The following is a 26,943-nucleotide window of genomic DNA, read 5'->3' as shown; positions in this document are numbered from 1 at the left end:
GCGTCCCCGAGTGGGCAGCGAGCAGGGGGTCGTGGGCTGTGTGGAGTCTCTCAAACCGCCACCTCCCCGCCTACCCCACTAGCCGCTGGGAAAGACTACTCTCCTCTGGGGAGTCGCGCGGCATCCGCATCCACCTCCCCTCCTTGTCCCTCCTCTCCCCTCGGTCTCCGCCCCCTCGCGCAGAGGAGGCCTTGCCGCTTTAAGAGCCCGGGTAGCGATTGACAAGCAATAAACGCGGAGTGCTAGGCTGCGTTGGAGCCGCCCCGAGCTAGGGGCTCCCTGGGGCTCAGGTAGGCTCACCCCGGTCAGCACCCACCCCAAGGTCCCTGTGTCCTCTACGTCCAGGCAGGGCACTAGGGTCCTATTCTCTGGATCCAGTCTCCTCCGGCCCCTTCTCCCAGGCCCATCCCCTCCCTCTCCAACTCCAGCCTCCCCCCCACCTTTTCGGGTGCTCCTAGAGAGAGACCAAACCCCGCTGCCCATTGACGCTGGCCTCCGCCCCTGCGGTAAGGGCTGCAAAGTGACATCGGACACAGAGCTGGTGAGCTGTGCGGAGCCTGGGTATCCGCGCTGCCTCTCCGGGGGCCGTGCAGATTCGGGGGACTTCGGAGCCGGGCATTACGTAAGAACTGCGCTGTTAGCGCTTCCGGGGAGTAGGGGCGCAAGACTGAGGTTGCGCGGGTCCCAGTGGCTTCCCTGTCCCCTTGGAAGGCTAACACTTCAATCTTCTCTGGGAGGGGTTGTGGGAAGGGGCGAACTCCTTCTGCCTCCCAGCCTGGTGGAGGGGGCGAGGGGAGGCAGGTCGGGGACGGGGGCTAGTGTTAGGGCCTGGAGACCTAGGAGGGGGTGGGTGCCAGGAGCCAGGGTCAGAAAGTTAGGTCACTAAGGGGGGGGCCAGAGTGAGGACTCGAGCCAGGCGCAGGCATTCAGTGACCTCATCCTTTGGTCTCCCGCGGGCGCTCACGCAAAAAGCCTTCTTTGATGGCTCGCAACACGCCCCCCTCCCCCCAGGTCCTAGCGCCCAGCGTGTTAGGGCTGGGCTCTTGGGGCGGGGGCGTTCTGATTGTCACTGCGCACAGTCCGCCAGGCCTCTAGATCTCTAGACCCCCATCCCTTAGTCTCTCTACCCCTCCCCACAACCTGTCGGTCTTCAAAGCGCCTTTGTCAGACCTTTCTCCCCACATCTCTTTGTATGTGTATTGATGGAGGGGTAGGTGGAAGGTTGGAGAAAATCTCCCTTTTTCACGGCTGGTCCGTATTACCCCTCCGACCCTAGGTCATGCAGATAGTCTAGAGGTAGGAGTGAGAGGGCACCCAGGCCAGGGGTTTCGGAAGCCGAGGTGCGAGTTCCCAGATGCCTGGGCTCCGGACCTTGGCCCGGAGCCAGGCTGGTTTGCCTGGCACTGTTGTTGTCCTGTGGGCACAGCCAGGCCCTGCCCTCTCGGAGGCTTGAGTGGGGGTGGGGCAGAGCTAACCGCTGCCGCGGGAACCGACTCACTAGGGAGAAAACCCAGGCAGGCTAGGCAAGACTTCTGAGGACAGGATCCCCACGGCCGCTCTCCGCTCTCCGCTCTCTAGGGAAGGTGGAATTCTGGAGCCCCTCTGTCAGGACCTCTGTCACGGTGAGCAGTGCCAGCCAGGAGGAAGCTCCAGGTTCCAGGTCGTCATGACTTGGGATGGAGAAGGAAGAGATCCCTCCTCACAGCTCTCTAGGAACAGGGACAGCAGGGATTGGCACTGGGGGCACTCTCTGGCAAAGTGGATCCTGGACATTGCTTCCAGCCTGGGTGCTAGCCTGACAGGGGGTGCCCTTCCTCTTCCTGAAAGCTTTCTTTCACATACTTGGGGCCAGATCCAGGAGGAAGGGGAATCATCCCCCAACTTTGTTATCTCCAGTTTAGGCCTATTTAGTTTTTAAATTAAAATTAGGTAGTGGTCCCTCTGAGAAGAATCCTTTCTTGGGGGTGGGGGGGGGGGAGTGAAGTTGTGCCTCCCTTGCCTGCTGGGCCCAGCAGGATTCATTCCTAAAGTGGGCACTACCAGCTGCTTTCCTCTACTCCCCCACCCCTGCTGTAAGCCACTGCCTCTTGTTGTCATAGCAACCGGGAATTAGGGTTTTCTCCAGCAGCACATGCCCAGGAAGGAAAGGGAGAAAGGGTGGTGGGTTGTCCCCCTGGCCCTTCCCCTGAAGAATAGGGGAACCAACCCCAGCTTCGGGAGGCCCTGGGATGGGAGCTGGAACTGTAAACTCCATACCTGGCTCTGCCCAGAGCCTCCTGCTCTCCTCGTCCCAGCTGTGGGCTAAGAAGGGGAAAAGGGGGAAAGAGGAAGACAGAAAGGCCTTGGGGAGGCGTGACATCATTTTTATCAGACAGACAAATGTTTGTGGAGTATCTACACTGTGCTAAGCCTAGGATCCAGAGGCAAAATAAAACAGATGTGGTTCTTGACTTCATAAAGCTTACCATCTGAGAACATCCATCTTTTCTGCTTTTTACTTAAATTCTGTATTGTTACCCACCCCTGCTCAAAGAAAGAAAAAAAGGACATGGTAGGCAGGAACACAATATTTTGTTAGGAGTCATAAAACTTGGGTTTTCATTGTGGCTCTCTTTATTAGCTTTGTGACCTTGGACAAATTAATCTCTCTGACCCTCTGTCTCCTTCTCCTTGGAGAAACGGGCATGAAATATCTGTTCTTCCTGTCTCCTAGGACTGTGAGATCATTCAGTTTTGGGCAATAGCCTCTTTACTACCCCGTTGGCTGATCCTGAGGGAGGGCCCTCCGCCTCCCTAATTCCTTTCCATGGCTTTGTCCTTGCGCCTTCTCATCCTCCTTTCTCCCCTCCTCTAGGAGAGACATTTCAGAGCCCTTATCGACTTCACCATGCCGGTTGCCGCCACCAACTCTGAGACTGGTAAGAAGTGGGTGTGGATATCAGTTTATATCAATGGTTCAGGGCGCTGGTAGGGTGGGGAGCAGCAGTCGGGTACTCCTACAGGTCCCTGTAAGAACAAACTGCCCCCAGCACTGCTCCACCCAGCTAGCTACTCAGCCATTCATTCAGGCAGCTTCTATGGCCCTGCCACACCTGCCCGAGGGTGGGGCTGGAAACACAGCACAGCTCACCTCCGTGGAGGGCAGGGGCACGCATGCTCCAGAGATGATGTGCACTATTTCCGGAGAGAAATGGCATGGGGCCAGTCTGGTTAGGAAGTGGCCCCTAGGAGCTGGGCCTTGGAATATGGCTCGGGGTTACAGGGATTGCAGCAGCCCAGCCTGAGGCTGAGAAGTCCGTGGTGCCTCGCTCACCAAACAGGTGAAATAGATCAGTCCGTGCTATAGACGTGGTATGTGTGTGCTGGAGCACAGGAAGTTAAGTGTGGAGAATGCCAGGTGAGAAAACCTCAACTTGGTTCTGTAGGTTTTAGGGCAAGGGAGCGGCCACTTGGATAAGCTAAGAAGCCTCAGGAGCAAGGTGTTTAACCTCTCTGAGCCTGTATCTCCTGTTCTGTAAAGAGGTTGATGGGAGACTCAGAGGCTGTGCTGCGAAGGTGTGTTACTGTTAGGAATATTCACAGTTATTCTGTGCTCCTGAGTTATTATCTCATTAACCTTGAGTCAGTCACTTCCCTTTTAGGACCTAGGTTTCCCCATCTGTAAGATGAGGTGATGAGACAAGATCAGGGTTCTTAACTTCTGTTAGTTCTGGATTCCTTTGAGAATCTGATAACAGCCGTGGGCCCTCATCATAGACAAATGCTTCTCAGCACAAAATCTGTATTCTACTCCGGAGTTCAAGGACCCCTTAAATACATACATTCAGGAACATACCAGGTGAAGTTCTCCATGCTAGAGGCTGAGGGCCCTAACAACTCTAAACCTCTCTGGCTTTGCTCTGATTTGCCTGCCTTTTCCCCTGCCTGGATGCTTTCCACACCATGCAGCCCCTACCCTTGCTGGAGGTAATGCTGCTGCCTCTGCAAGATGTTCCTCACCTCCCAATTTGGTTGGAGTGACTGTTTCTTCCTCTAAGAAATTGAACCAGGAAAGTGAAGGCTGCTGTCCCCAGGAAAAGCCTATTTTCCATGCAGTGGGGGGACTGTCCTAATGTCCCCCAGCTTCTGCAGCTTTAGAGGGCTCAGTGCCTCCATCTCCTGTCCAGCCTGCTGGGCCTCCTGGGTCTCTCCTGCTCCAGCCTGCCTGGGTCACTACTATAAGCTGCTTAGGGGTTAATGAAGCCCATCCCTGAGCCTGTGATTAAAGGCCTCTCAATCTGGGGCTGCCTTTAAACCCATTAATAGTGCCTGGCAGGGCTGTAGAGGGAGAAAGAAGCCAATAAATTGGTTTTCTTGCTGCAGGCCTTGATGGGGGCATGGTGGGGTCGGTTGGGGGACAGCATGGGGAGTGGAGCCCAGGGGTATGGCTATGGGGCCTGCTTCCTCTGAGGGACTCCTGAGGCCCCTGCTTATGCCATGGGCTGCTTCTGCCTTCTGATAGCCAGAGGAGGGAGGATAGAGGCAAGCAGCTTAACCTCTTGGAGCCTGTGTTTCCTATTCTGTAAAGGGGTGATGTGTGACTCAAAGGCTTTGAGTCTCTTACCCTTTCCTACAGGCAGCCCTCTGTGCCCACCCCAGGCTGGATTGGCTCCTGGCTTTAAACTTCTAATGGCATTTTATGCCCCTGCTCATTTTGTGGCCATTACACTTCTCACAGGCCTTAGAGACAGCTACGCCCCTCAGTACAAGGTCAGGTCTACCCTCCCCCTACCCTCTTCCTTCTCTGGGAGATCCCAGCTTTGGGGTCCTTCTCCCACCACCTTCCCATTGGTCACTATAGTCATTGTCATTGTGAAGATGGGGAAAATGGTGCGGGTGCATTCCTCTGCAGAGAGGGTTGGGGAATGGGTTGGTAGGTACGTGGCTTGATGGTTGAACTTGCCTGTGGCCTCCAGACCTGCAGCCTTGCCCTGTCTTCCTCCTTCACCTGACTCCCTTATTTCTTCAAATCAAGGTGGGGATGTGGGCTGCTTTCAGGTAGAGCTGTCCCTTTAAATTTCTCTTGCATCCCGGGGTTAATGTCCTGGTGTGTAATCCCTCCTGTTGCCATGGTAACCAGGGGTGCACTGCAACCTGGTGCAACTCCTCAGGGACTGGCAGTTAGGTGGCAGCAGCAGTGCCTAGTGGTGGCCTCATGGGTACAGGATTTCAGAGTAATGGAGCCATTGGGCTGGGGTAACTGCCAAGTCTCTCCCTCCCGCCCACCCTCGCCCCCTTCCCCAATTCCAAGATGCCTGACCAGCCCACTCAGGTGTCACCCGTCACCCAAGGGGAAGAGCTAATAAGAGATGGGGGTGGAGAAGAAGGTGTTGCTGAGATGTGGGGATAAGAAGGGCTTGGGGTACCCTTCCCTACCCACAGTGGTACCACGCCTCACATACACACACTTTTTCTCTGTGTTCTTCACACCTCAACCCCCATGGATGGCAGCTAGCAGGAAGTATTTGGGGTTTGAGGTACTTGTCCCATGCCACAGTATTTCCACTGCTCCCGGTGAAGGATCAAGAGTCATTCTTGGGTGCTTCCTTTGATCCTAAGGGGACCTTTGTAAAAAAAAAATTTGGGACTGGAGAGGGGTCAAAGAGTAGAGGTCGGAGGGCAGGGGAGAGGTAGCTGGGGGTATATTAGAGAAGGTACCTTCAAAAGAGTGGAAAGGAAAAAGGTGGAACTAAGTCTCCCTCCCCCTTGGGCTCACTGCGGCTGGACTGTGAGGGGAGGGTCTCTGAGCACCACCCCACATCTGAAGGGGCAGCAGATTTAACACCCCTCTCCCTTCTCTCCGCCTCCTTCTCGCCACCCCCACTGGCTGGTACTGAACCGAGGGGCTAAGGCCAGCAGTAGGACCTGGACTTTTTCTTCTACTCCCCCCGCCCCACCCATCTGTTTTGGCCAATCAGTAAGGCGGCTGAGCCTTGCTATTGGCTGATCCTTCAGCGGGTGCTCTCTGAGTCCCGCCTCCTCCAGCGCTACCGCTTCTGGCTCAGAAGGTGGCCCATTACCGAGTGGAGGCTACTCCGGGAACCCCGGGCCGGGCTTGGGGGGCAGCCATGGCTGGCAGTACAGGCAGCAGGGCCTCCTTGGAGGGCATATCCCTGGGCTCCTCTGAGGAAGCTGACCTCCGGAGGGAAGGTAGGGAAAGGCCGGGGTAGGAGGCTGGAGGAAAAGCTGGTCTTACAGGGTTTGGGGCATCTGGAGAGGGTGCCCTAGGAACGGACTCCTGGGAGACTAAGGGTCTGGCGGCACAGGCCACCAGGAAAGCTGGCCTAGGCCGAGGGTGCTAACTACCCTGGTTCAGTCCTTTCTCATGGCTAGCAGGCGTGGGACTCAGTGTGTGAGGATGACTGGGGAGTGTGGGCTCCAGGATACCCTGCAGAGTAGGAAGGGTCCCTACCTTGGCCTTTCTGAGCCCTAAGGGCCTTGGAGTTCTCCCACCAACACCAAGCCCAGGCCTGGGCAGAAGGAGCTTGGGGGAGGGACTGGGATCTTGCTTCTGGAGAAGGTGGGGTGAAGGAGAAGAGGGTGGGAGTACAGGAGCCCCTGAACCATGTTTGCCAGGTCCAGTTCCAGTGCCCCCTCCTCCCCATCCCCATCCCTTCCTGGAGGAAGGGGCGCTGACAAAAGCTATGAGATATGCCAGGGAGGTGTCTGCCCCTCCTCCAGGGCTTGGGAGCTGTTACACAGATGTAGGCGTGGGTGGCAGGATGGCAGCGTAATGATACCCCCTGCCCATCTCTGCCCCCAGCTGGGCACAGTCTGCTTCTCTCTTCCTCCCCCTCCCCCCCTCGAACCTCCACAGCCAGGAGCTCCCTCCTCTGCAGGTGGGTGACCACAACCCACCTCTGATCTCAGCCGCCAAGGCTGGGGCCTAGCACCAGGTGTTCTCACATCCTTGGCTATGTCCTGTCCCAGGCTGAGGGTCTGTTGATCCCTGGAATGTCTTGGTCTGACTTCTGCCCTTGGGTACCCACAGCCATCCCAGGCCTCTGGGTGCCCATTTTCCCAGCTCTTGCCAGTGTTCTGAGCCTCAGCTTTGGCTTCCTGACCTATATTAATTTCTCGATGATTATAGATCATTGTCTGTCAGAGTTGAAAGTCTCGTAGACACCATCTAGTCCAACCCACTCATTTTACAGGAGGGAAAATCTGAAGCCAGTGAGGGACAGTGACTTGTGCAAAATCACACTGAGTTAGTGGCATAGCTTGTGCTAGATGCTGCGTAGGCCCTGGCTTCCTGCATAAGCTGCCTGCTTGACTCTAGGCCTGCTCTCAGGGGCAGGCTCCAAGCACCGTTTCTCTTGTTCCTGAGTTGGCCAGGTGCAGGTGGCTAAGTCCTGGGGTTTCAGCCCATCTAGAGGTTGAGTGAGGAGCCTGTGGTTCTCAGGTTCAGGGCGGAACCTGGAACCTGACACCTGTCTCCCTTTCTCCTCTCCCCTCACCTCAGAGTCCACTTTATGCTGCCTGGAGCCTCCCACCTACCCAGGCTGGCATCACTTAGGGCCTAGAGAAACTCCCCACTTTTCTCCTAGGGCCCCTGCCCTAGGCATTCCCATGCCTGGCAGGGAAGAAAGTGCTGCTGGGGAGGGGTCGTCCTCTGTGGGATGTGGGATGGGGGGCTGGAGTTGCCGTGATGTGTTTTGGTTTCCGGTGCCCAGCTGGCACCTGTGTGTCTCACTGCCCACTCCTTTGCCCCAGCCATGCAGCAAGTCCTGGACAACCTGGGATCCCTCCCCAATGCCACGGGGGCTGCAGAACTGGACCTGATCTTTCTTCGAGGCATTATGGAAAGTCCCATAGTAAGATCCCTCGCCAAGGTATAGTGCTCCAGGGAGGCGGGCACGAGCACACCACACCGTGTCTGGGGAGGCGCAGTGGGGGATGGGGTGGTAGTCACACGTGGCCCCGGGAATGGGGCTTGTGGCACAGGAGACCCCTAGAGGGGGGTATGCATGAGCATCCATGCCCAGATGATGAACCTGAGCAACTGCATGTGGGGCTGCCCTGTGCCTGACTGGTGAGTGTGAGGATATGCCCATGCGGATGGGTGTTTGGTGACTGCCCGCCTGTGGAGGATATGATGGGCGGGGGTGAGCATGCCTGTGTGCTCAGATCTCCAGGATTCATCCTGTCTGTCCCTCTGTTGTTGGGCATTTTGTGCAGATGTCTTTTCAAGCTCACCTGCCATTCATCGGGTGGGGAAAAGACTCACTAAAAGAGAAAGTTTTAAAACAATTGGTTAATGGCAGGGATAGAGACAGATGCAGTAAGCCTTTTGGAAGCATAAAGGACAGATGCCTAACCCAGTCTGGAGTGGGCAGGGAAGGCTTCCTGGAGGAAGGGCCACTTGAGCTGAGTCTTGAAGAATGAGGAGGAGGGGGAAGACATTCGGGGCTATAGGAGAGTTTGAACAGAAGCAGAGGTGAGAAAGAGCCAGAGGTATATAGGGGACTGTAAATGTCTCTGCGAGGCTGGAGCTTCAGGTATAAGACAGGGAGTGTGAACTGTGGAGGTACTGACAGGCGGTAGAGGGCACTGGGGACTGTGCCTGGGTGCTTGGGCATTGTCCTGTGATGTCTTGTGAGCAACATGGAACCTTTCGTGGGTTTTAAGCAACAGTGTGACGATGGCATGTGGACATTTCGGGAGCCACATGGAAGATAGATGGAGGGTCTTGGCTGGAGTTAGAGAGATGGTCTTGAACTAGACCTCTGGTAACAGGGTTTGAGGGAGGAGAGGATGAAAGAAATATTAGGAAGTAAACTGGCAGTGCTTGGTGTTGGTTGTGGAAGGCGAGGGGTGGAAGTTGCAAGACACCCAGGATTCTGCAGAGAGAAAGTGTGGGGCTGGTGCTACTCTAAGCTGAGGGAAGAAGCACGGACGGACAAGCGCGGGGCCACATGAGGAGGGAGCCCCTCTCCTGAGGAGGAAAGAAGGCGAGAACGGTACCAATAGCTGTGATTGGGCGAGACTGGGAGTTGCATGGAATCATGCCTAATCGCTCAGGTTTCCCAGGGGAGGTAGGGCAGTTCTCTGCTGGGAATTACAGATCAGAGGTTAAGCATGAAGGCAGGGGGCGGGTTTGAAGTAAAGGTTCAACTAATCACTGAAAGGGAGGAGAGAGGGAACCCGCGAAAGCCAGGGAGCAGGCTCCACACAGCCTAGACTATTGCAGTTGCCGGATTTCCTGGATTAGGGTGGTTCAGTCCAGAGACGCAGAGATAAAAAGGGTGGCTTTGGTTCAGAGCTTGTATTGATGGGGCTGTGGGAGGCTGTAGGAGGCTGACATACGGGGACCAGTGTCACGTGGACAGATGAGAACGACTCAGAGCATCACCTCTGGGGCCTAGGCTGGGAGGGAAGGGGACCAGACAGGGACAGAGAGGCAGGGAGAAAATGGAGGTGAAGGCCTGAGGGCTCTCTGAGGTCACAGTATTGGGTAAAAGAGCATATAGCTGGAAGAGAAGAAGGCCAGGTAGGAGGACAGTTCTGGGGTTTGATGTGACAATCTAGGATCTGCCTGCAGTGGACAGGAGGTCATCAGTGTTAAAAAGTTCCATGAATGGGAGGCCCAGGTGTGTGATGGAGGTGGTCTACATGGGCATTGGAATCTCAGGCTACGGCAGGTATTGGGGTGGGGAGGACTGAGACAGTCCCAGGGTCTTCAGTGAATGGTGGTGGGTGTGACCAGGAAGTTGGCAATATCTTCAATTGTGAGGAAGGAGAATATGATATAGCCAGGTTGGCAGGGGGGGTGCATTTCACAGGGTGGGGGTGGGGACTGTCACAAGACAGGTGTGGCTGGCCCTGGCATGGGGTGCAGAAGGGGACCAGGCCCCCTTGGAGGGAGAGAGCTGCAACAGGGGATGCCATGTCACAGGGACACAGCCTGGTCATGATATCATCTGTGAGATGGTTAAGAACTGGGGAGGTTGTTAAGGAGGAAAGACAAGAAGTGTGAGAGGGTTAATAGTGGGAGGTTCTGGGGAAGAGAAAATGGAGCAGATTGGATGAGATTGGAGAAAGGCAGTTCGCTTTTCATGCGGTGACCAAGGATTGTATTCATGTATTAAAAATAAAAACAAGGAATTCTGCATATTTCAAACAGAGAATATGAGCTTCATGAGAACAGGGATGTTTCTTTGGGTCCCTATGTCCTGAGAGCCTAGAACAGGGCCTGGCACATAGTAAATGCTCATTGAATATTTGTTGAATGACTGAATACAGAAGAGTTTAGAACATAAAATAGCAGGCCTCTGAGTACCCATCTCTAGGATGTGGATTCTGGCCATATTTGCTTTAACTCTTGCTCTTTGTTTTGAAATAAAAAGGATGATACAGGTAATACCTGTCCCCTTTTGCTCATTTCCACTGGTTTTCCTCCCCACAGGTAACCACCACTGGCTTGAGGATGATAATGTCATACCTCTAAACCGCATATCTTGCCTGCATATGGGTTTAGCTGTAAACAGTGTGCCCCTGTTATATGAGCTCTTAAACTTCATATAAGAGAATGATAGAGTAAGCTGCTTGGGTTTTTGAGATTTTTAATTCATATTAATAGTATAGTTATTGACCAGAGTATAAATATAGATTCACTTTAGCCATTGTGTGGTATTTCACTCTGTGGACAGAGCCCAGTGTGTATGTTTATCGGTTCCCCTGAGGGCAGGTACGTTGTCGCTGCTTTGCCTCTGTCGAGGACAGTGCTGTGCTACAGTGCATGTCCTCACATCCATCTGCTTCTGCACGCGTGAGGGTGGACACTTGGCGACGGAATTTTGAACCTCAATATCTGCAACCTTCCAAAGCTGATTTCAGAGCTGGGTTTATTAGGCCACATCATCTCTGGGTCCCTTTAGCTATTGCTTCTACAGTGAGACAGCCAATGAAATAAGGAGGGTCTTGCAAGATGGCAGGATCTCAGGGTTAGAAACCAGGCCCTTCCAAAGCAGGATCCCCTTTAATAGCCTCCCTCCCTGGGGGCTTTGTCTAATCTGTTCAATGGCTCTCCATTGATGGGATTGCTGGCTGGCTGCCTCTGTCATCCATTGTCATTCAGTCATCCTTCATCTGTTCAACAGATATCTATTGTGCACTCACCAAGTACCAGGCGCAGTGCCGGGTCTATGGCAATGAATCATCAGGTAGTTTGTCCTTTTCCTGATGGAGTCCAAGTCTGTCATTTCTTACTGAGCCCTGCAATGTCCCAGTCCTGGGACCTCACAGTACAGCCTAAATGAGAAGTTACCAATGTGCCGTATCAGAGTAAGTAAACTCCCTTCTCCAGAAATGTTCTTGGGGATAAGCTGGTCTGAATTTCCTCCTGGGAAATGCTTTGTATGGTTTCAGATGCATAAAGTGCAGTAGAAGATAGTGTGGACATTTCCTCACTCTGAGGCTTCCAGAGGCTCACAGGCTAAGGGAACCCAGTGACTTTTCTCCCTCCAGTTGTGAGCCAAAGAGGGAGTGAATCTCCATACAGGCCTGTCTGTGCTCAGTGAAAGCCCTCCCATCCCTGTAGGTGTGACTCTGCAATGTAACTTTGTCACTTCTTTCATCAAAAGGTAGAATCTCCACCTGGGTTTGACCACAGGACTTGCTTTGGACAACAAAACCTACTTCTTACTCTTTCTTACCAATTTCAATGATTATGTATACAGAGATACATTTCTAACCTAATAGACAAAGTTCTTTGATCAAAAATCCAGCTGTAAAAACTTGGTTCTCCTGGTGAGGTGGCTCAGAAACACTCAGAGACAGAGTCAAGGTGGAGTCACATGTGGTAGCTATTAACCTCTTTCCCTTACCCTTACAGACTTGGGCTTGACTCTCCTCTCTGGAGGTGTGGCAGATAGTGTGGAAGGGTCTAGGCTGGGTAGATCTAGGACCAGGGAGGGGCAGGACTTGAGGGGACAAACTCAGAGAGTCAAATCTGGCAAACAGATAATAAATCCAGAGGTTTGGCTATGGACAACAGGTGGCGGCTCTGGCAGGTTGATGGCATCTGGGAGGGCTGACATGGATTCAGCAGCAGGTGTTCCAACAACAGGCAAAGCTAAGGTAAGGAATCCAAGGCAGGTGACATTTAGAAATTCAGACAAACTGTTACCAGTGGAGACATCTGCCAGCTGGGAGGCAAGTGAATTAATCCATGTGAGATGAAGAAGAAAGAACACAGGGTTTGGAGTAAGAAGATTCGCTGGCTGGCTGTGCGACTTTAGCATGTCCGACAACTTCTCTGAGCTTCAGTTATTTCTTCTGAGAAGTGGGAATTATGATGCCTATCTCCCAGAGTAGTGGTGGGCATATGGGGAGGTCATGGGTGTGGAGGTGCTTTTTTAAATGATAAAGAGTTGTTATAATGTAGTCTTGTCCGTTGGGCTGGAGCTCACAGGGAGGACTCCACTCCTGTAGTGAAGCTGGAGTGAGATGGCAAAGCGAGTCAGGGCCCTGGAAGACAGTCACTAAGAGGCTGACCAGTGGACATAACAAGCAGAAGCTACAATAATAAAGAGCCCAGTGTATCAGTTAGCCTTTGTTGTGTAACAAACCATCCCAATGCATAATGGCTTAAAACAGCCATGATTTGTTTCTCATGATTTTGTGGATTGAGTGGGTAGTCTTTCTGGTCTGGGCTCTGGGATGGCCATCCTCATTCTAGGATGGCTTCACTCAACTGGGAAGTCTGCAGTATGTAGGTTGAGAGGCTGCCATGTTTTTTCACATGGCAGTCTCAGCAACAAGGGAGGACGAACTCCAGATCCCAAGCACTTTCCAAGCCTCTGCTTGTATCACATTTGCTAATGTTCCATTGGCCAGAGGAAATCACATGGTCAAATCCAGATTGAAGAATGACGTTTCCTTCTGGCACGCTGCTCTCTGGGACTTCTTTCAGTTTTGAACTATTTCATTATGAGCCTGGGTTTCAAATGAAAATTTCCTGTCTCTTGCCAAGCTTAAAGAGGTTGGAGTGGGAGGGCAGAGGGAAAACCTTTCAAAGAAATAGCTGTGTGTCATTTCTGCCTTTGCAGAAATAGCTGTGTTTCATTTCTGGCTCTGGATCAGGAGCTGGCAGATCTGGGTTCAAATATAGGCTCTATTGTTAACTAGCTGTGAACCTGGCCCAAGCTTCTGGTCCATAGTGAACTTGAGCCCCTGCTGTGCCAAAGATGATTTTCAGAGCAGAATTAAACAAATAGTTACCATAGAAATTCAAAGCCACTCTCTGGTTGTGGAGCCTGGCGCTTCTAACACTGCGGTGAGTGCTGTCCCAGGAACATGCTTTCTAAAAAGAGGTGCTCAGATAGTGAGACCACAGCTGTGGGGGAGCTCGGAGAGTCAGGAGACTTTGCCTGGGGTCCCTGGTCTACACCGATGAGCTGCATGTTGTTAAGGAACTCATTGTACCCATTCAAGCCTCAGAGACTTTATTGGGAAAATAGCTTTAATATCACTAATCTCACAATGTTGTTGTGACTTTCAAATGGGATGATATTTTGCAAATGTGTTGCTTCACCATTGGACAGGCACATATCCCACGGCCCAGCAATTTTGTTCCTTGGAGAAATTCTTACGTGCACCAAGAGACAAAGACTGGAATGTTCATAGCCTCACTGTTCACAACGGCAAAAATCTGAAATGACCCAGATACCTCCCAAGAGCAAAGAGATGAATAAAATGTGGGGTAGTCACACAATGGAATATAATACAGTGGTTAAAATGAATGAACTAATGCGATATGAGAAAAAAGAATGAATCTTAGCAAAATAATGGGTAAAAATAGTAAGTGAAATAATTAATATTAGTTGAAAAATATTAAGTAAAACAATTAATATTAAGTGAAACTTTATTAATTTAATATTAGTAAGTGAAAAAAATCAGGTCCCAAGGATTTTATACATAGCATAAGTCCCTTTTTTTAAGGTAAAAATAATAAAAAATGATATCCATTCTAGGAATATGTAGGATACATATAGATACACTAAAACTGTAAAATGTGAAGCCAGAGCATGAGGAACACTGGGACTCAAGATGGTGGTTTCTGTGAGTGGTGGATTCTTAGATCCTTGTTATATTATTACAAAATTATCTAAATACCAACTAACTGAAAGGAATCCATGCACAAACCAATGATGAGAACATAGTCATGAACCAAGGATATGATTAATCCAGTTCTGAGTTTCCAAAGTCCCAGAAAAGTGTGTTGAAATTGTGATACAGGTTGGGTATTCTCAACTCTCTTCAATCAGCTGTTTAGATCAACCTGGTGTAGTTTTTCTTTTGTATTTGAATGATTAAATGTTTAAAGTTTCCTCTGAGCCGGGAAGGTTGAGCTTTGGAGAGCTATGCTTTCATATGTGTGGGTAAGGTGTCCAGTGGCAGCTACAGGAGGAGGAAGGGATCAGTCTGGGAGAGGAGTCATTAAATCAAAAATGGGAGGTAAGTGGCTTGGGAGATGCCTTGGTCAGGCAAGGGCTGCTAGGGAAACTTGTCCTCCCCAGCAATGGAGCAGAAGATACTGAGGCTAAAATGGGTGACTTCTATGCTCACATCATGTCACCTGGGCCAGACTAGCTCCTTTAACCTGAAAGAGTCTGGTCAGGGTCATCATGGTGATACAGTGGCATATCTGAGTACCTTTGTTCATTCTTGAAACAGTTCCTGGGGCCTCTCAGTGGTGACACAGAGCCTGGAAGCTCCATGGGCTGTGCTGAGCTAAATGACTGGGGATCACCCAGAGTTTGGCGGAAGCCTCTGGGGCCTGTCCCTGGCTGCCAGCCTCTGAGGAACATCAAGGCATGATGGCTTCTCAGTGCTGCTCCTTTTCCCCTTTACTGTTTCCCCAGCAGGAGCACTCTGCCCAGCCAGGCTGTGGGAGTCAGTCTGGAGCGCCGCCCACCTGGGAGGGGGTGGTTTCGGTGGCAGTGGGGCCAACATGCCTCCTCATGTGGGATGCTATTCTCCTGGCCTGTTTGGAGAAGATAGGACAGAGAGGATCTGGCCTTTATGGAGCACCTGCTGTGTGTCAGGCAGAGCGTCCCTCTCACCGACTCCTCAGAGTAGTATCTCTGAGAGGCGTTATTAAAATCTCCCCATTTCGTGCGCATGGAACACTTTCTCTATGGAAATTTTAAAAAATGTCTCCTGAACCTCCATCATCCATTGTCCCCTTCAACATTTAACAATTTATGAACAGTCCTGTTTTATCCATATCTCTTCCTACTTCCCTGTCTCATGAATGATTTTGAAGTAAATCTCAGACATAATTTTGTTTGCATTTCAGTACGTATAGCTAAAAGGTAAAGATTCTTTAAAAAGTAATCATACTGTCATCACACATAGAAAATCAAACAATTATTTTCTTATGGAATTTTTTAAGGCGGAAAGTGGAGGCCTTTATTTATTGGATTAATTTGATTTATGCATCAGTCTGAGCCACTCTTCAGTTTTTATTTTTAGCATTTTATTTTATTGTTGGTTTCATGTATACGGTACATTGGTTTAGACATTTATATGGTTTATGAAATGATCCCCCTGATTACTCTATCTTCCCTTTGGCTCTACACACAGCCATTACCTTACTGCTGATGGCATTCTCTATGCCGTGCTCCCCATTCCCCTAATCATCTCTCAACTACTGATTTGTACTTCTTTGACCCTTCATTGCTTTCTCTAGTCTTATGGATTTTTAATAAATGGTATTGGGAATGCCTGGATAGTCATTTGGAAAGAAATCAGAGTAGATGCATACCTCACACCATATATCAGAATAAACTCCAGGCACATCAGAGATCTAAATATGATAAACCATACTCATGCTAGAGAAAACATGATCTATGTGTGGGAAAGCCTTTTCGTTATTTTTTTTTAACTATGCCACAAAATTCAGATGCATAAAAGATTAATAAATTTAATTATATCAAATATATATATATATTGCACTGACAAGAAAACCATAAGCAGAGTCAAAGGACAAATGACAAACTGGGGGAAAATATTTGTAAGAGATAGCACAAATAAAGGGGTTATTTTCCTAACATAGAGAAAGTTTAAAAAATGGGAAACAGAACAAACCAAGACCTGATAGAAAAATTGGCAGAAGACATAAACAGACGATTCACAGAAAAAGATATACAGATGGCCCTTAAACATACGAAGGGATGCTCAACTTCTCTCAATTAACAAATGCAAATTAAGCCTCACAGATCATTTCTCATCCATGTGATTGGCAGACTTTCCAGGATTTGATCACACACTCTAGTGGGAAGGCTTTAGGAAAGTCATCCAATGCTAGTAGGAAGGCAAAGCAGCCCAAGCCCCATGGAGGAGAGTTTGTCAATATCTTTTACTGCTTGGCCCAACAAGACTTCTAGGAATTTACATGGAAGACCTCCAAAGATTCAGAACAGCTATGTCAGCATTATTCACTACAGCTTTATTTGCAATAGCAAAATATTAGAAATGACCTAAAAACCTGTGGAAACTGATTGAATAAATTATGGTACTCCAGTCATGTGATGAATCAAATGCAGTAATTTAAAAATAATAATAATAATGAAGATCTCCATATTGCAGCATAAACCAAACCAATTAAACAAACAAAAACCCAAGGTATCAAAGAGTGTATATAGTGCTCTACCTTTTATGTAAAGCTCTAAGGTAAGGATTTGGGGGTGGGGGCTGCCTGAGGGTGGGTGGTACCCAGGGCTCTGTTTGGTACCCCAGGGTTCTTGGGGGAGCATCAGGTCTTACCTGTAGCGCCCCAACCACCAGGCCCATGAGCGGCTGGAGGAGACGAAGCTGGAGGCTGTTCGGGACAACAACCTGGAGCTGGTGCAGGAGATCCTGCGGGACCTGGCGCAGCTGGCGGAGCAAAGCAGCACGGCCGCGGAGCTGGCCCGCATCCTCCAGGAGCCCCACTTTCAGGTTCCCTTCCGTCTTGAGTGGCGACTGGGGCAGGCCATTGGGGGAGGGGCCAACAGGATGTTGGAGCAGGGGTATGAAGGGACCACGGGGCACTGCCCCTTAGTCCCTCCTCTTCCCACCACCTCCCCAGTCTCTCCTGGAGACGCACGACTCTGTGGCCTCGAAGACCTATGAGACACCACCCCCCAGCCCCGGCCTGGACCCCACGTTCAGCAACCAGCCTGTGCCTCCCGACGCCGTGCGCATGGTGGGCATCCGCAAGACCGCTGGAGAGCATCTGGTGAGAGTGCAGGGCAGGGCCAGAGGTGGGGTCTGCAGGGGGCGATTGAGAGTAACCAGCGGGGGTCAAACCCGGTCAGGAGAGGGCCGAAGATGAAGATGGGATCAGCTTTGCCCAGGGACCAGCCCGTGCAGACCCAGGAGACCGCAGACACTGTGCAGTGAGCTGCAAACATACATGTGCCAGGACCCTCTTCATTCCGCCCACTTTCCCTCCTTGAGTGCTCCTGTAAATGAAGATCGGGCATCAGGATGGAAGAGAAGTCTGTGAGGGCGAGGTGGAAGGGTGGGGATGGGAATGGGGGGCCTGGAGATTTCAATCAAAGGTTCTGACATGGAGCAGATGAGGCCTCATCATACCTGCCCTCGGTCCCCAGGGCGTGACGTTCCGTGTGGAGGGCGGCGAGTTGGTGATCGCGCGCATCCTGCACGGGGGCATGGTGGCTCAGCAAGGCCTATTGCACGTGGGCGACATCATCAAAGAAGTGAATGGGCAGCCTGTAGGCAGTGACCCCCGCGCGCTGCAGGAGCTCCTGCGCAGCGCCAGCGGCAGCGTCATCCTCAAGATCCTGCCCAGTTACCAGGAGCCCCACCTGCCCCGCCAGGTGGGTCCCTCCTCCAAGGTCCCCACCTAGCACAAAGCCCAAGCGGGAGCTGAACCTCAGCGGTCAGGGTCATAGGCCTCAGGGTGGGAGCCCCTCCTCTTCAACCTGAGCTCAAAGCAAGACAGGGAGCTGGGCTGTGGGGCAGAGCGGTGGGCGCATTCACCCACAGGCCTCTGCGCTTATTGCTTATTGCGTATTGCACTTGCACGCACTTGTGCATTCGCCCTAGTCTTGGGTACTCATGCACAAGTGCAAGGGATGTGAGTGCATTCAAAGCCTGGTATACTCATTGCATACCAGAATATATGAGAGCCTTCACTGTGTGTAGCTGTCTACATGCCTAAGTGTATGCAAGGGTGCGCAGAGTCGGATCATCGGGTGTCCTGTACAGCTGCCTCCGAGTTGGTGGACTGTGGAGGTCTGGCTGCTCTGCCTACTTCTATTGGCTTTCTAGCCGTCTGCCAGAGCCCCTTCCTCCAAAGAGGAGGACGTGAATGGATGGGAGGGATCCTGCATTGGGTGCCAAAGTGGAGTCCCTTGCTGGGTGATCCCCTCCTTGGTGGGTGGGGCAAGGCCCCAGGCCTGAGCAGATTCCCTATCCTGTCTGAGTCCTTTCAGTTCTAGATGCAAAGGGAGACTGGGGGCAGGGAGGCCAGCCAGGCCTGGGGGCATCATGCCTTTAGATGGGCAGTGCCAGGGCCTCTGTCATCTTTGTGAGGGAGGAGGGAGAGGGTGGGCTTTGCGATGCTCTCTCCACTTGGGGGAGATGGGAGAAGGCATGTCCCCTCCAGCCTTCCCCTGCTTCTGACACCACCCCCCCCCCCCGCCCATTGATCCCCGGCCAGGTATTTGTGAAGTGCCACTTTGACTACGACCCAGCCAGAGACAACCTCATCCCTTGCAAAGAAGCAGGCCTGCGGTTTAATGCTGGGGACTTGCTCCAGATTGTAAACCAGGATGATGCCAACTGGTGGCAGGTGAGCCCTGGGCACCCATGTAGTCTCTCCAGGCATGGTGTATGGGAAGTGCGCTCTCACTCAGGCAGTGCTTTGCCCATGTCCATATCAGGCATGCCACGTAGAAGGAGGCAGTGCTGGGCTCATCCCCAGCCAGCTGCTGGAGGAGAAGCGGAAAGCCTTTGTCAAGCGGGACCTGGAGCTGACACCCACCTCAGGTATAAGCCATACTCCCCCCCAATCTGGATGTGACTGGTCCCTGCCTGGCCTCACCTGCCCATCTCTCTGTGGCCAGGGACCCTATGTGGCAGCCTTTCAGGAAAGAAAAAGAAGCGAATGATGTATTTGACCACCAAGAATGCAGGTGGGTGTTGGAGGCCCCCCTCCCCTGTCTCTCTAATGTGGCACACCCCCTTCCTGCCAACAATATGCTCTCCTGGTTCTGATGCTGCCAGTCTTGTCTCTAGGCCCTGCGCAGTTTCTCCTTGCTGCCCCTGGCCCCTGAGAGCCCAACCCCACCCCCTCCACCTGACAAGCAGTGCCATCTCCTTGTGTCCAGAGTTTGACCGCCATGAGCTGCTCATTTACGAGGAGGTAGCTCGCATGCCCCCCTTCCGCCGGAAAACCCTGGTGCTGATCGGGGCTCAGGGTGTGGGCCGGCGCAGCCTGAAGAATAAGCTCATCATGTGGGATCCAGATCGCTACGGCACCACCGTGCCCTGTGAGTGGGAGCTGGGCCCTGCTGGGTGGGGGGCAGGGAGCAGGGGGGATGCCTTGAGGGTCTACTGAATGGGGATCTATATGAAAACCTGGTGCGAGATGTTGGGCGTGCGCCCCCTCTGGGTTAGTGCGGGGAACTGCAAGCTGGATGGGTTTTAGTGGAGCTGTTCCTTGAACCTGTGGCCAGGTGGGCTGGGCCAGCTTTGCCTCTCCTTCTTTCGTGTTTCACTTGCTAAAAGCCCAGCTGGGGTATGAGCTGTGTGTGGCCTTGTGGAAGACTGGGCTTCTTGGTGTCAGAACTCAGCTGGGGTGGTGAAAGCTTCTGGTTCCTGGAGGTAGGAACATAAATGCTGACCTTAGGTCAGCTTGACCTTGCCGTGTGGCTTTGAGATGCACATTGCCCTCTCTGGGCCTTAGCCCAGAGAGCACTGGATTGAAGCAGTGACCTCTGATGTTTCTCCCAAGATGGACCCGTCGAGTCTCTGTGTGCCCATGGTGAGGGCGAGGGCACAGTGTGTGGGAAGACAGCGGTGCTAAGGAGGCGGAGGGCAGGCTGCACCCACCCCCAGGGCTGTGTGACACACACAGAGCATGCGCACGTGGCGGTGTGGCCTGCCTGAGCCTATTCGGTCCCCCCTCCCCTCCAGACACATCCCGGCGGCCCAAGGACTCAGAACGGGAAGGCCAGGGTTACAGCTTTGTGTCCCGAGCAGAGATGGAGGCTGACATCCGTGCTGGGCGCTACCTGGAACATGGCGAATACGAGGGCAACCTGTACGGCACACGTATCGACTCCATCCGGGGCGTGGTTGCGGCCGGCAAGGTGTGCGTGCTGGATGTCAACCCCCAGGTACCGCCTGGCCGACTCTTTCCACCCTGCCCAGTATCCCTTCTGGGCGCTCTGCTTCCCCCAGCTGTCCCTCCTATATTTCTAGACACTTGTCTCTCAAGCATTCCCATATAACCTATCAACTACTGCTCGGGACCCAGCCCACCTGGACCCCTTTTCTCAGCCTCCTGGACCCCCACTCCTCTAATCTGCTCCAGTTATCTCAATCCCTAGCCACCTGCCAGCTATTTTTCTACCATGCATCTCTAGGACTCATGTCCCAGAACCCCAGATACCCCTTTCTCATCCATTCCTAGGTACCCATCCTCACCCCCATCACCCCAGATGTACATGGGATGTACTCCCCGACTCTCCTGTTCTTTTGCAGGCAGTGAAGGTGCTGAGAACAGCTGAGTTTGTCCCTTATGTGGTGTTCATTGAGGCCCCCGACTTTGAGACCCTGCGGGCCATGAACCGGGCCGCACTGGAGAGTGGGGTGTCCACTAAGCAGCTCACGGTGAGGGGCTCTGAGATGCAGTGGGAGGGGTCTGATGGCTGCCTGGGGTGGGAGGGGGCAGGCCAGAGCTGCTGAAGAGAAGAAGGTGGTATTAGAGAAGGGGAGAGATGCCCATCCAAGGTATTAGTGAGGGAGGACTTGCGATTCCTGCTTTATAGGTGTGGAAACTGAGGTGTGAGCAAGGAAGTAAAGTGCCCAGATTCTCACAGAGTCAGGGACACAGCTAGCCCTGAGAGCAGGAGCTTCTGCCAGGCCCACTGCTTAGTCTACTCTGTGGGAACAGTGCTGACCAAAGGGAGCCCGGAGGGCCAGTAGGAGATCTATAGGCAGAGGTGAGCCAGGTGGCTCAGGGCTTTTACAGCTGAGGGAAAGGCTGAAGGGAAGGAGGAAGACAGAGGCCGGAAGGCTGGCCAGAGAGATGAACTAGCATTAGGGAGGAGGTAGCTCTGTGAGGAGAGACTTCAAGTCAGGTGTGGCATGACTCCAGGGCACCCTCCTGTCGATATAAAAAATATATATATCCAAACCGGTAGAAATTTTTCTAAGTTTATTTGAGTCAAACTGATGACATATGCCAGGGAGCAAGATCTCAAATGTGCTGGAGAATAATAGTTTGCAGTTTCTTTTATACATTTGGAATTAAGGAAAGTAAGGAAGATTATGTGAAGGTGGGAGAAAGCAAGAGATTGGATTACAGATTAGTGAAGATTATGTGCTCCCTTGAGGGTAGTCATGCTTTAAAAAGGGATCTGGAAGGCGGGGGGATCTGAAAGGGGGGGCATGTCTAGAAACAGCGGACAGAGCTGGCTTAAAGCAAAGGTAAGCCTTTTAGTAAAGAAGTTATATGTTTGGGTGTGACTACCCACCATTACCTGCTCAGTTAGGAATTTATGATCAGATTGCCTTGTGAGGTTACTTTCCATAGAACCCCTTTCTCCTTCCACAGCCTTCTGCCTGGGGACCCTTGGAGCAGCCTTCCCCGATATTTGTAGGGTTTGCAGAGCTCTGAGCTCAGGGGTCTCTCTGCTGGCCACTCCTGGTACTGCAGGCGTCTGGTCACTACATCACTCAGGCAGTCTGGGCTCCCCTCTGTTGCACACCTGCCCTGGCCACAATATCCGCAGGCAGCTGGGCCATCCCTAGAGCTCCTGCTTTGGCTTATTTAAGTCAGTTTTCAAGTTCCCTTCCCACTCTTGCCTGGCCAGCTTTGACTGGGTCTGAGTGGGGGTTGCCTTGTGTACCTGTGAGTTGCCCTAATACCAGGTGTGGCAGGTGCCTCTCAGGATGCCCAGATGAGGGACTTAGTCAGACTGGAGGGAACACTGGCATTGGAGTCACAAAGACGCTGTGCAGTCACTGCCTGTCTATGTGATCCCTTCGTACCTCAGTTTTCTCTGTTGTTAACAGAGAAATAATAAGCCCTGCCTTGTGGAGCTGTAGTGAAGATTATGTGGGTTGCTTGCAAAATGGTTAGTGCCATGTTTGGCACTTGCTAAAGGCTATTTCCTTCCTTCCTCTTACCTATCCGTCTGTCCGTGGTTGCAGGAGAGCCACCTTGGGGCCTGAAGTGGGGGGGCTCCTGCCTCTGTGGCCAGGGAATCTGTACCCGCCATGGTCGGGCTTTGGGGAGCATGACAGATGGGGCAGTCTGTAGATCCTCCTGATGACGGAGATGAGCGTGGGACACTGACTGGTGGGAGGGCCCCTTTTGCCGGCAGGAGGCGGACCTGAGACGGACAGTGGAAGAGAGCAGCCGCATCCAGAGGGGCTACGGGCACTACTTTGACCTCAGCCTGGTCAACAGCAACCTGGAGAGGACCTTCCGCGAGCTCCAGGCCGCCATGGAGAAGCTGCGGACGGAGCCCCAGTGGGTGCCTGTCAGCTGGGTGTACTGAGCCTGCTCACCTGGACCTTACCCCATCTGGGTTGTGACCCAGAACCCTAAATCCATCCTTCCCCAACCGTGATCCCCAACCATAATCCTTAGCTCCCATCCCTGGCGCTCTGGTTTTCCCTGGGTAGCGGCTTCTAGGGGGCCCTAAGTCTGGCTGCAGCACAGAGGAGTGCCACTGCCAGGGAGCTGGGTATTCACGGGGGACCTCTCTGCCCAGGTGCTGCCCCCTCATGATCCCCCTTGGCCACCAGATGTCCCTCTCTGAGGGCCAAGCTGTACCCAGGAATGTGTCAGAGTCACCTCCAAAAGGCTCAGGCCAGAGAACAGAAAAGCTGCTATGGGACCATGTGGTGTGTAGATACACTGCCCCCACCCCCCACCGCCTCTCTCCAGTCCCCTTTTCTCCTCTGGACTGACCACACTGACCGTATTCCTGGGCTCCTCTCGCCTCACACCCAGATGTCCTAGGAGCAGGCCCTGGGCTGTTTCCCCATAGTCTAGGGAGTAAGTAGCTCCCAGGTGGCCAGGCAGGCCTGGGCAGTGGTGCCAGCCTGGTGCCATCCCGAAGGCTGCAGGATCCAAAGCATGAGCCAGTTGCCAACCCAGGGAGCAATGCAGCAGCTCTTGGCTCCCTCAGAATGAGGTGGGGTCCCACAAGTGGACACCACCCCGTCCTTCCTTACCCACAGCTTTTCACTGCCGAAGTCTCTCCACAGACTTCTCCAATGTGCCCCTGACAGGTCAGCTTTGCTTCCCGAAGGGCAAGGCTGGCAGGTGTCAGTGGGCTTAGCCCAGGTCCGGGTGGGTTGGAGGCTGAGCCCTGTGACGAGGAGCCCGCTATTACTGACTGAAGATCTGCAAGCTCTCCATGGTCCACGTCTGGGTGCCCTGTACATGACCATGTCTATTTTGGTCTACGGGGGAACAGGGGAGCGGGGGCTGAGGAAGCGTACAGAGGGGATTATGTGAGCACTGGGCCATAGGCTTGGTGAAGGACATCTGGATTTTGGTAGGCTCCTCATAGCCCACCTCCAGGGGGCGCCATCCACACTGTTTCTGAGCAGCTTATATTCCGCAGGCTGCCCTGCCTGATCTGTGTTTCTGCCCTGGTGCGCGTGTATGTCAGGCTTGGCTTTTGGAGAGGAAAAGCAAAGAGTGATTTTTTTTGCTTGGAAAGTCACTCGTTGGGGCCCCTGTTTTGGGGTTCCCCATCAGCGCCTATGTCTTATGAGACCCTTATCCTAGTTTCTAGAGCCTTGAGCCTCCCCGATGTCTTCCTCCAGCTCTCCTATTGTCCCCTGACCCTAAACACCACTCTCCTGTCCTTGGGGAGGGCAATTATGTAAAATAGGAGAATCCCTTTTTAAGAAAAGAATGCTGTCTTTGACTTCCCCAGGCATCTCATCCCTCATCCTTCTCTGTGATCCTTCCCGGGGTGAGCCTGTCCTTGCAGGGTACCACTCCAGCCCCTGTGCTTCCCAGTCCTTCTGAATGTCTAATCAGTGTTCGCTGCAGCGTCAGCCCAAGCTGGCCCCTGAACCACTGTGTGCCCATTTCCTAGGGAAGGGGAGGGAGAAGAAACAGATATTTATTACAAAGTTAGAACTATATTTATTATATTAGGGATCTCATTTACATTTGCATAGGATATGCAAATGAGATGTCAAGGTCAAGCCTTTCCCCATCTCATTTGCATAGCTCCGCATCCACTATGCAGTCATCTTTCTACTACTCTTTCCCCTTTAGTCAGAGTTCTTTTTATCCTTAATTCAGCTCTCCTTTGCACCACCCTCACCCTCAGCCCAAGGGTACTGGGAGTGGGAGGCAAATGGGATATTCTCCTGTTGGCCAGAGGCCATGGTGGTTTTTGCAAGAGTCTATCCCATCTGGGGGATTTGGGAGTAGAGACAGTGAAGGGTCCGCTGTTGTAGCCACCCCACCTTCTTGGTTAACCTTCGAAGCCCCTTGACTAAAAGATGTGGGTGAGGGGAGCTGGGCATTTCCACTGTTGATACTGTTCTAGCATCATCACCTCTAGTGATGCCCAGGGGACAGGGCTGTCATTATCCCTGTCCGAATGGGTACTACCTCCCCTGCCTCAGCCCCACTCCGTGGGTTGGAACAAGTGTGTGCACCCACTGCGTTAGCTCTGACTCTGTCCTCTCTCCTTCCACTGTGGATGCTTGTATTTGAGGGACCTCAGGATAATGAGGACCCTGCCCCACCCCCAACCGTCCACACTCAGTCCCAGCCCAGCTGCCCTTCCGCTCTCCCCTCCTTCAGCCATCCTATTCCTGAGCTTTCTCTCTGACTGGTTTTCTTTCTTTTCCTTTGATTAAATGTGAAAGCAAAGGCTTCTGGTCTCAGTCTTTGGTTAGGGTGGATGTCTTCGGAAAAGGGTGACAGCGGGAGCACAGCACAGATGATTCTGGAATGGAGTCAGAGTGACATGTGTTCTGTGATTTCTTCCAAAATTTCCAGTCCCACCATGCCACACTCCCCATCCTTAGAAGAGGCTCTTTCTAAATTCTTGTATCCAGCAGTCTGCGAGCATTCGAGGGGTGGGGGAACTCAAGGACTCCATGGCTAAACCATTTAGCTTCACGTGGAACTTGCTGTGTGGCCTTCAGCAAGTCCCTTTACTTCTCTGGGCCTTGGCAAGCTTTTTTTTTTTTTTTTTTTTTTTTTTTGGTGGGAGGCGGGGCAGGTACAGATTGATAAATCCATGTGGTTCATTCAAGATGAGCAGACCTGCTGCTTTTGCACCAGCTCAAGAGTCCCCCGCTCAGATCCCAGTGGTGCCCCTGCCAGCTGCCAATGCTGGGGGCTTGTGTCACATCCTCAAAATGCTGTTGGTGGAGAGCACTTTCCTCTTAACTTGCGAGGTGCCCCAAAGCACACCACCTCGCCTTGCCCTCTCAGGGGCTTTCCTACCTTCCCAGCTTTAGTTTTCTCTTCCCCTATGAGCTGCCATTCCCTGGATGAACTTAGAAAATCTCTCCTCACTACGCCTCAATGGATGAGGGTCATAATAACCACTTTTCAAGGGATAGGGTGGGGAAGGGAGAGCTCAAATTATTCATTTTTTAAAAAATCAATACTCCCTTTTGCTATTAAAATGTTTCTTTTAAAGAAACAAATGGGGGAATAAATGATAGTTTACTATTATTATCATTAACATCCTGATGGAGCAAAACTAAATGTTAGCAACTTTTGATGTTTCCCTAAGTTTTTCTGAAGATTTTTCCCTGCATACTGGAAACCCTTGCTCTCAGGATGGGTGAGCAGTGACTTGTGGCATTCTTTTGTTCAAAGGGATTAAATAGAGTCTTACGTATCTACAAAAGATGGCAGAGCTGAATATTTTGGTGTACAAATACAAAACCAAGGTGTATCAGATGGGGGCGTTGCAAGTGGCAACCGGTAAGGGAGTGGTCTTGCCCTGCTGCAGGGAGGGCAGAGCGGGGCGGCACACGGCAGCGGTGGGACTTAAGGAAGGGTGTGAGCGTCTATGAACAATAATTGAGTGTCTGATAAATCTGTGGAAACTGGGACTCCCATGGATGCCAGTCCTAGGCTGCCTTGGAGAGAGCTTGGCCACAGAAGACATCGGTCTGTGTAGGGGGCACGTGGTGGGGGAATTGGCAAGAGGGGGGACTGGGATGACCTAGCTGACCAACTCCTGCTCCCCAGGAGACCCTGGCTGCTGTTGGCAATGGGTTGAGAAGACAGGAGGGTTCTTTCCTCTCCTAGGCAAACCTGGTTCCCAACAGCCTCCAGCCTAGGGATTCCTCAAGGGGGGAAGTTTGCTTTGGGTGAACTTGTGTGGTCTCAGAGACTACCCGAAACTTGCTGTCTCCTACCTCCCCCCAATATCTGGGCAGATCCTGGGTGGAGCCTCCAGAGGTGGGGGCTCCCTTTGCACCTTGGGAAGGTAAATGGTGCGCGCCCCTCCCGGGGGTCTTGGGCACTGGCTGACACATTTTGGTGAGTTTTCCTTGCTTTATCGGACCAGCTCCACTTCACCCAACACCCTGGCCCTCTAGGATCCCCCTGCAGGGACATTCCTGAGTGGTTTCTCTTGCCACACCCATAGGAACTGGTGTAGGGGCTGGGTAGGACTGTGAGAAATGCTGATTGAAAGGCCTTGGTGCAATGAA

The 26,943-nt window shown here is 52.4% G+C and overlaps 1 protein-coding gene across 4 annotated transcripts; it reads left to right on the top strand.

Annotated features, from left to right (window-relative positions):
* MPP2 (membrane palmitoylated protein 2) lies at positions 1-25,130 on the top strand. Of its 4 annotated transcripts, none has more exons than XM_016139669.2 (13): positions 1-290; positions 2,855-2,918; positions 7,753-7,871; positions 16,831-16,983; positions 17,114-17,263; positions 17,640-17,867; positions 18,713-18,844; positions 18,936-19,041; positions 19,119-19,187; positions 19,383-19,544; positions 20,191-20,393; positions 20,761-20,889; positions 22,608-23,695. In XM_016139669.2, exons 2-13 carry the CDS (start codon positions 2,888-2,890, stop codon positions 22,782-22,784), a joined length of 1,659 nt encoding a protein of 552 aa, XP_015995155.1. In that variant the 5' UTR covers positions 1-290; positions 2,855-2,887; the 3' UTR covers positions 22,785-23,695. The 4 variants fall into 4 exon arrangements, with proteins under 4 accessions (XP_015995155.1, XP_015995154.1, XP_015995156.1 ...); XM_016139668.2 differs by lacking the exon at positions 1-290 and adding an exon at positions 297-622; XM_016139670.2 differs by lacking the exon at positions 1-290 and adding an exon at positions 297-622 and having other exon boundaries at positions 7,753-7,853; positions 22,608-22,784.
* Positions 25,131-26,943: the final 1,813 nt, after the last annotated feature.

This window comes from Rousettus aegyptiacus, unplaced genomic scaffold (genome assembly GCF_014176215.1).
Source record: "Rousettus aegyptiacus isolate mRouAeg1 unplaced genomic scaffold, mRouAeg1.p scaffold_m13_p_6, whole genome shotgun sequence".
Lineage (NCBI taxonomy): Eukaryota > Metazoa > Chordata > Mammalia > Chiroptera > Pteropodidae > Rousettus > Rousettus aegyptiacus.
Note: the sequence above shows the minus strand (reverse complement) of the source record. Positions and strands in the feature narration are given on the sequence as shown.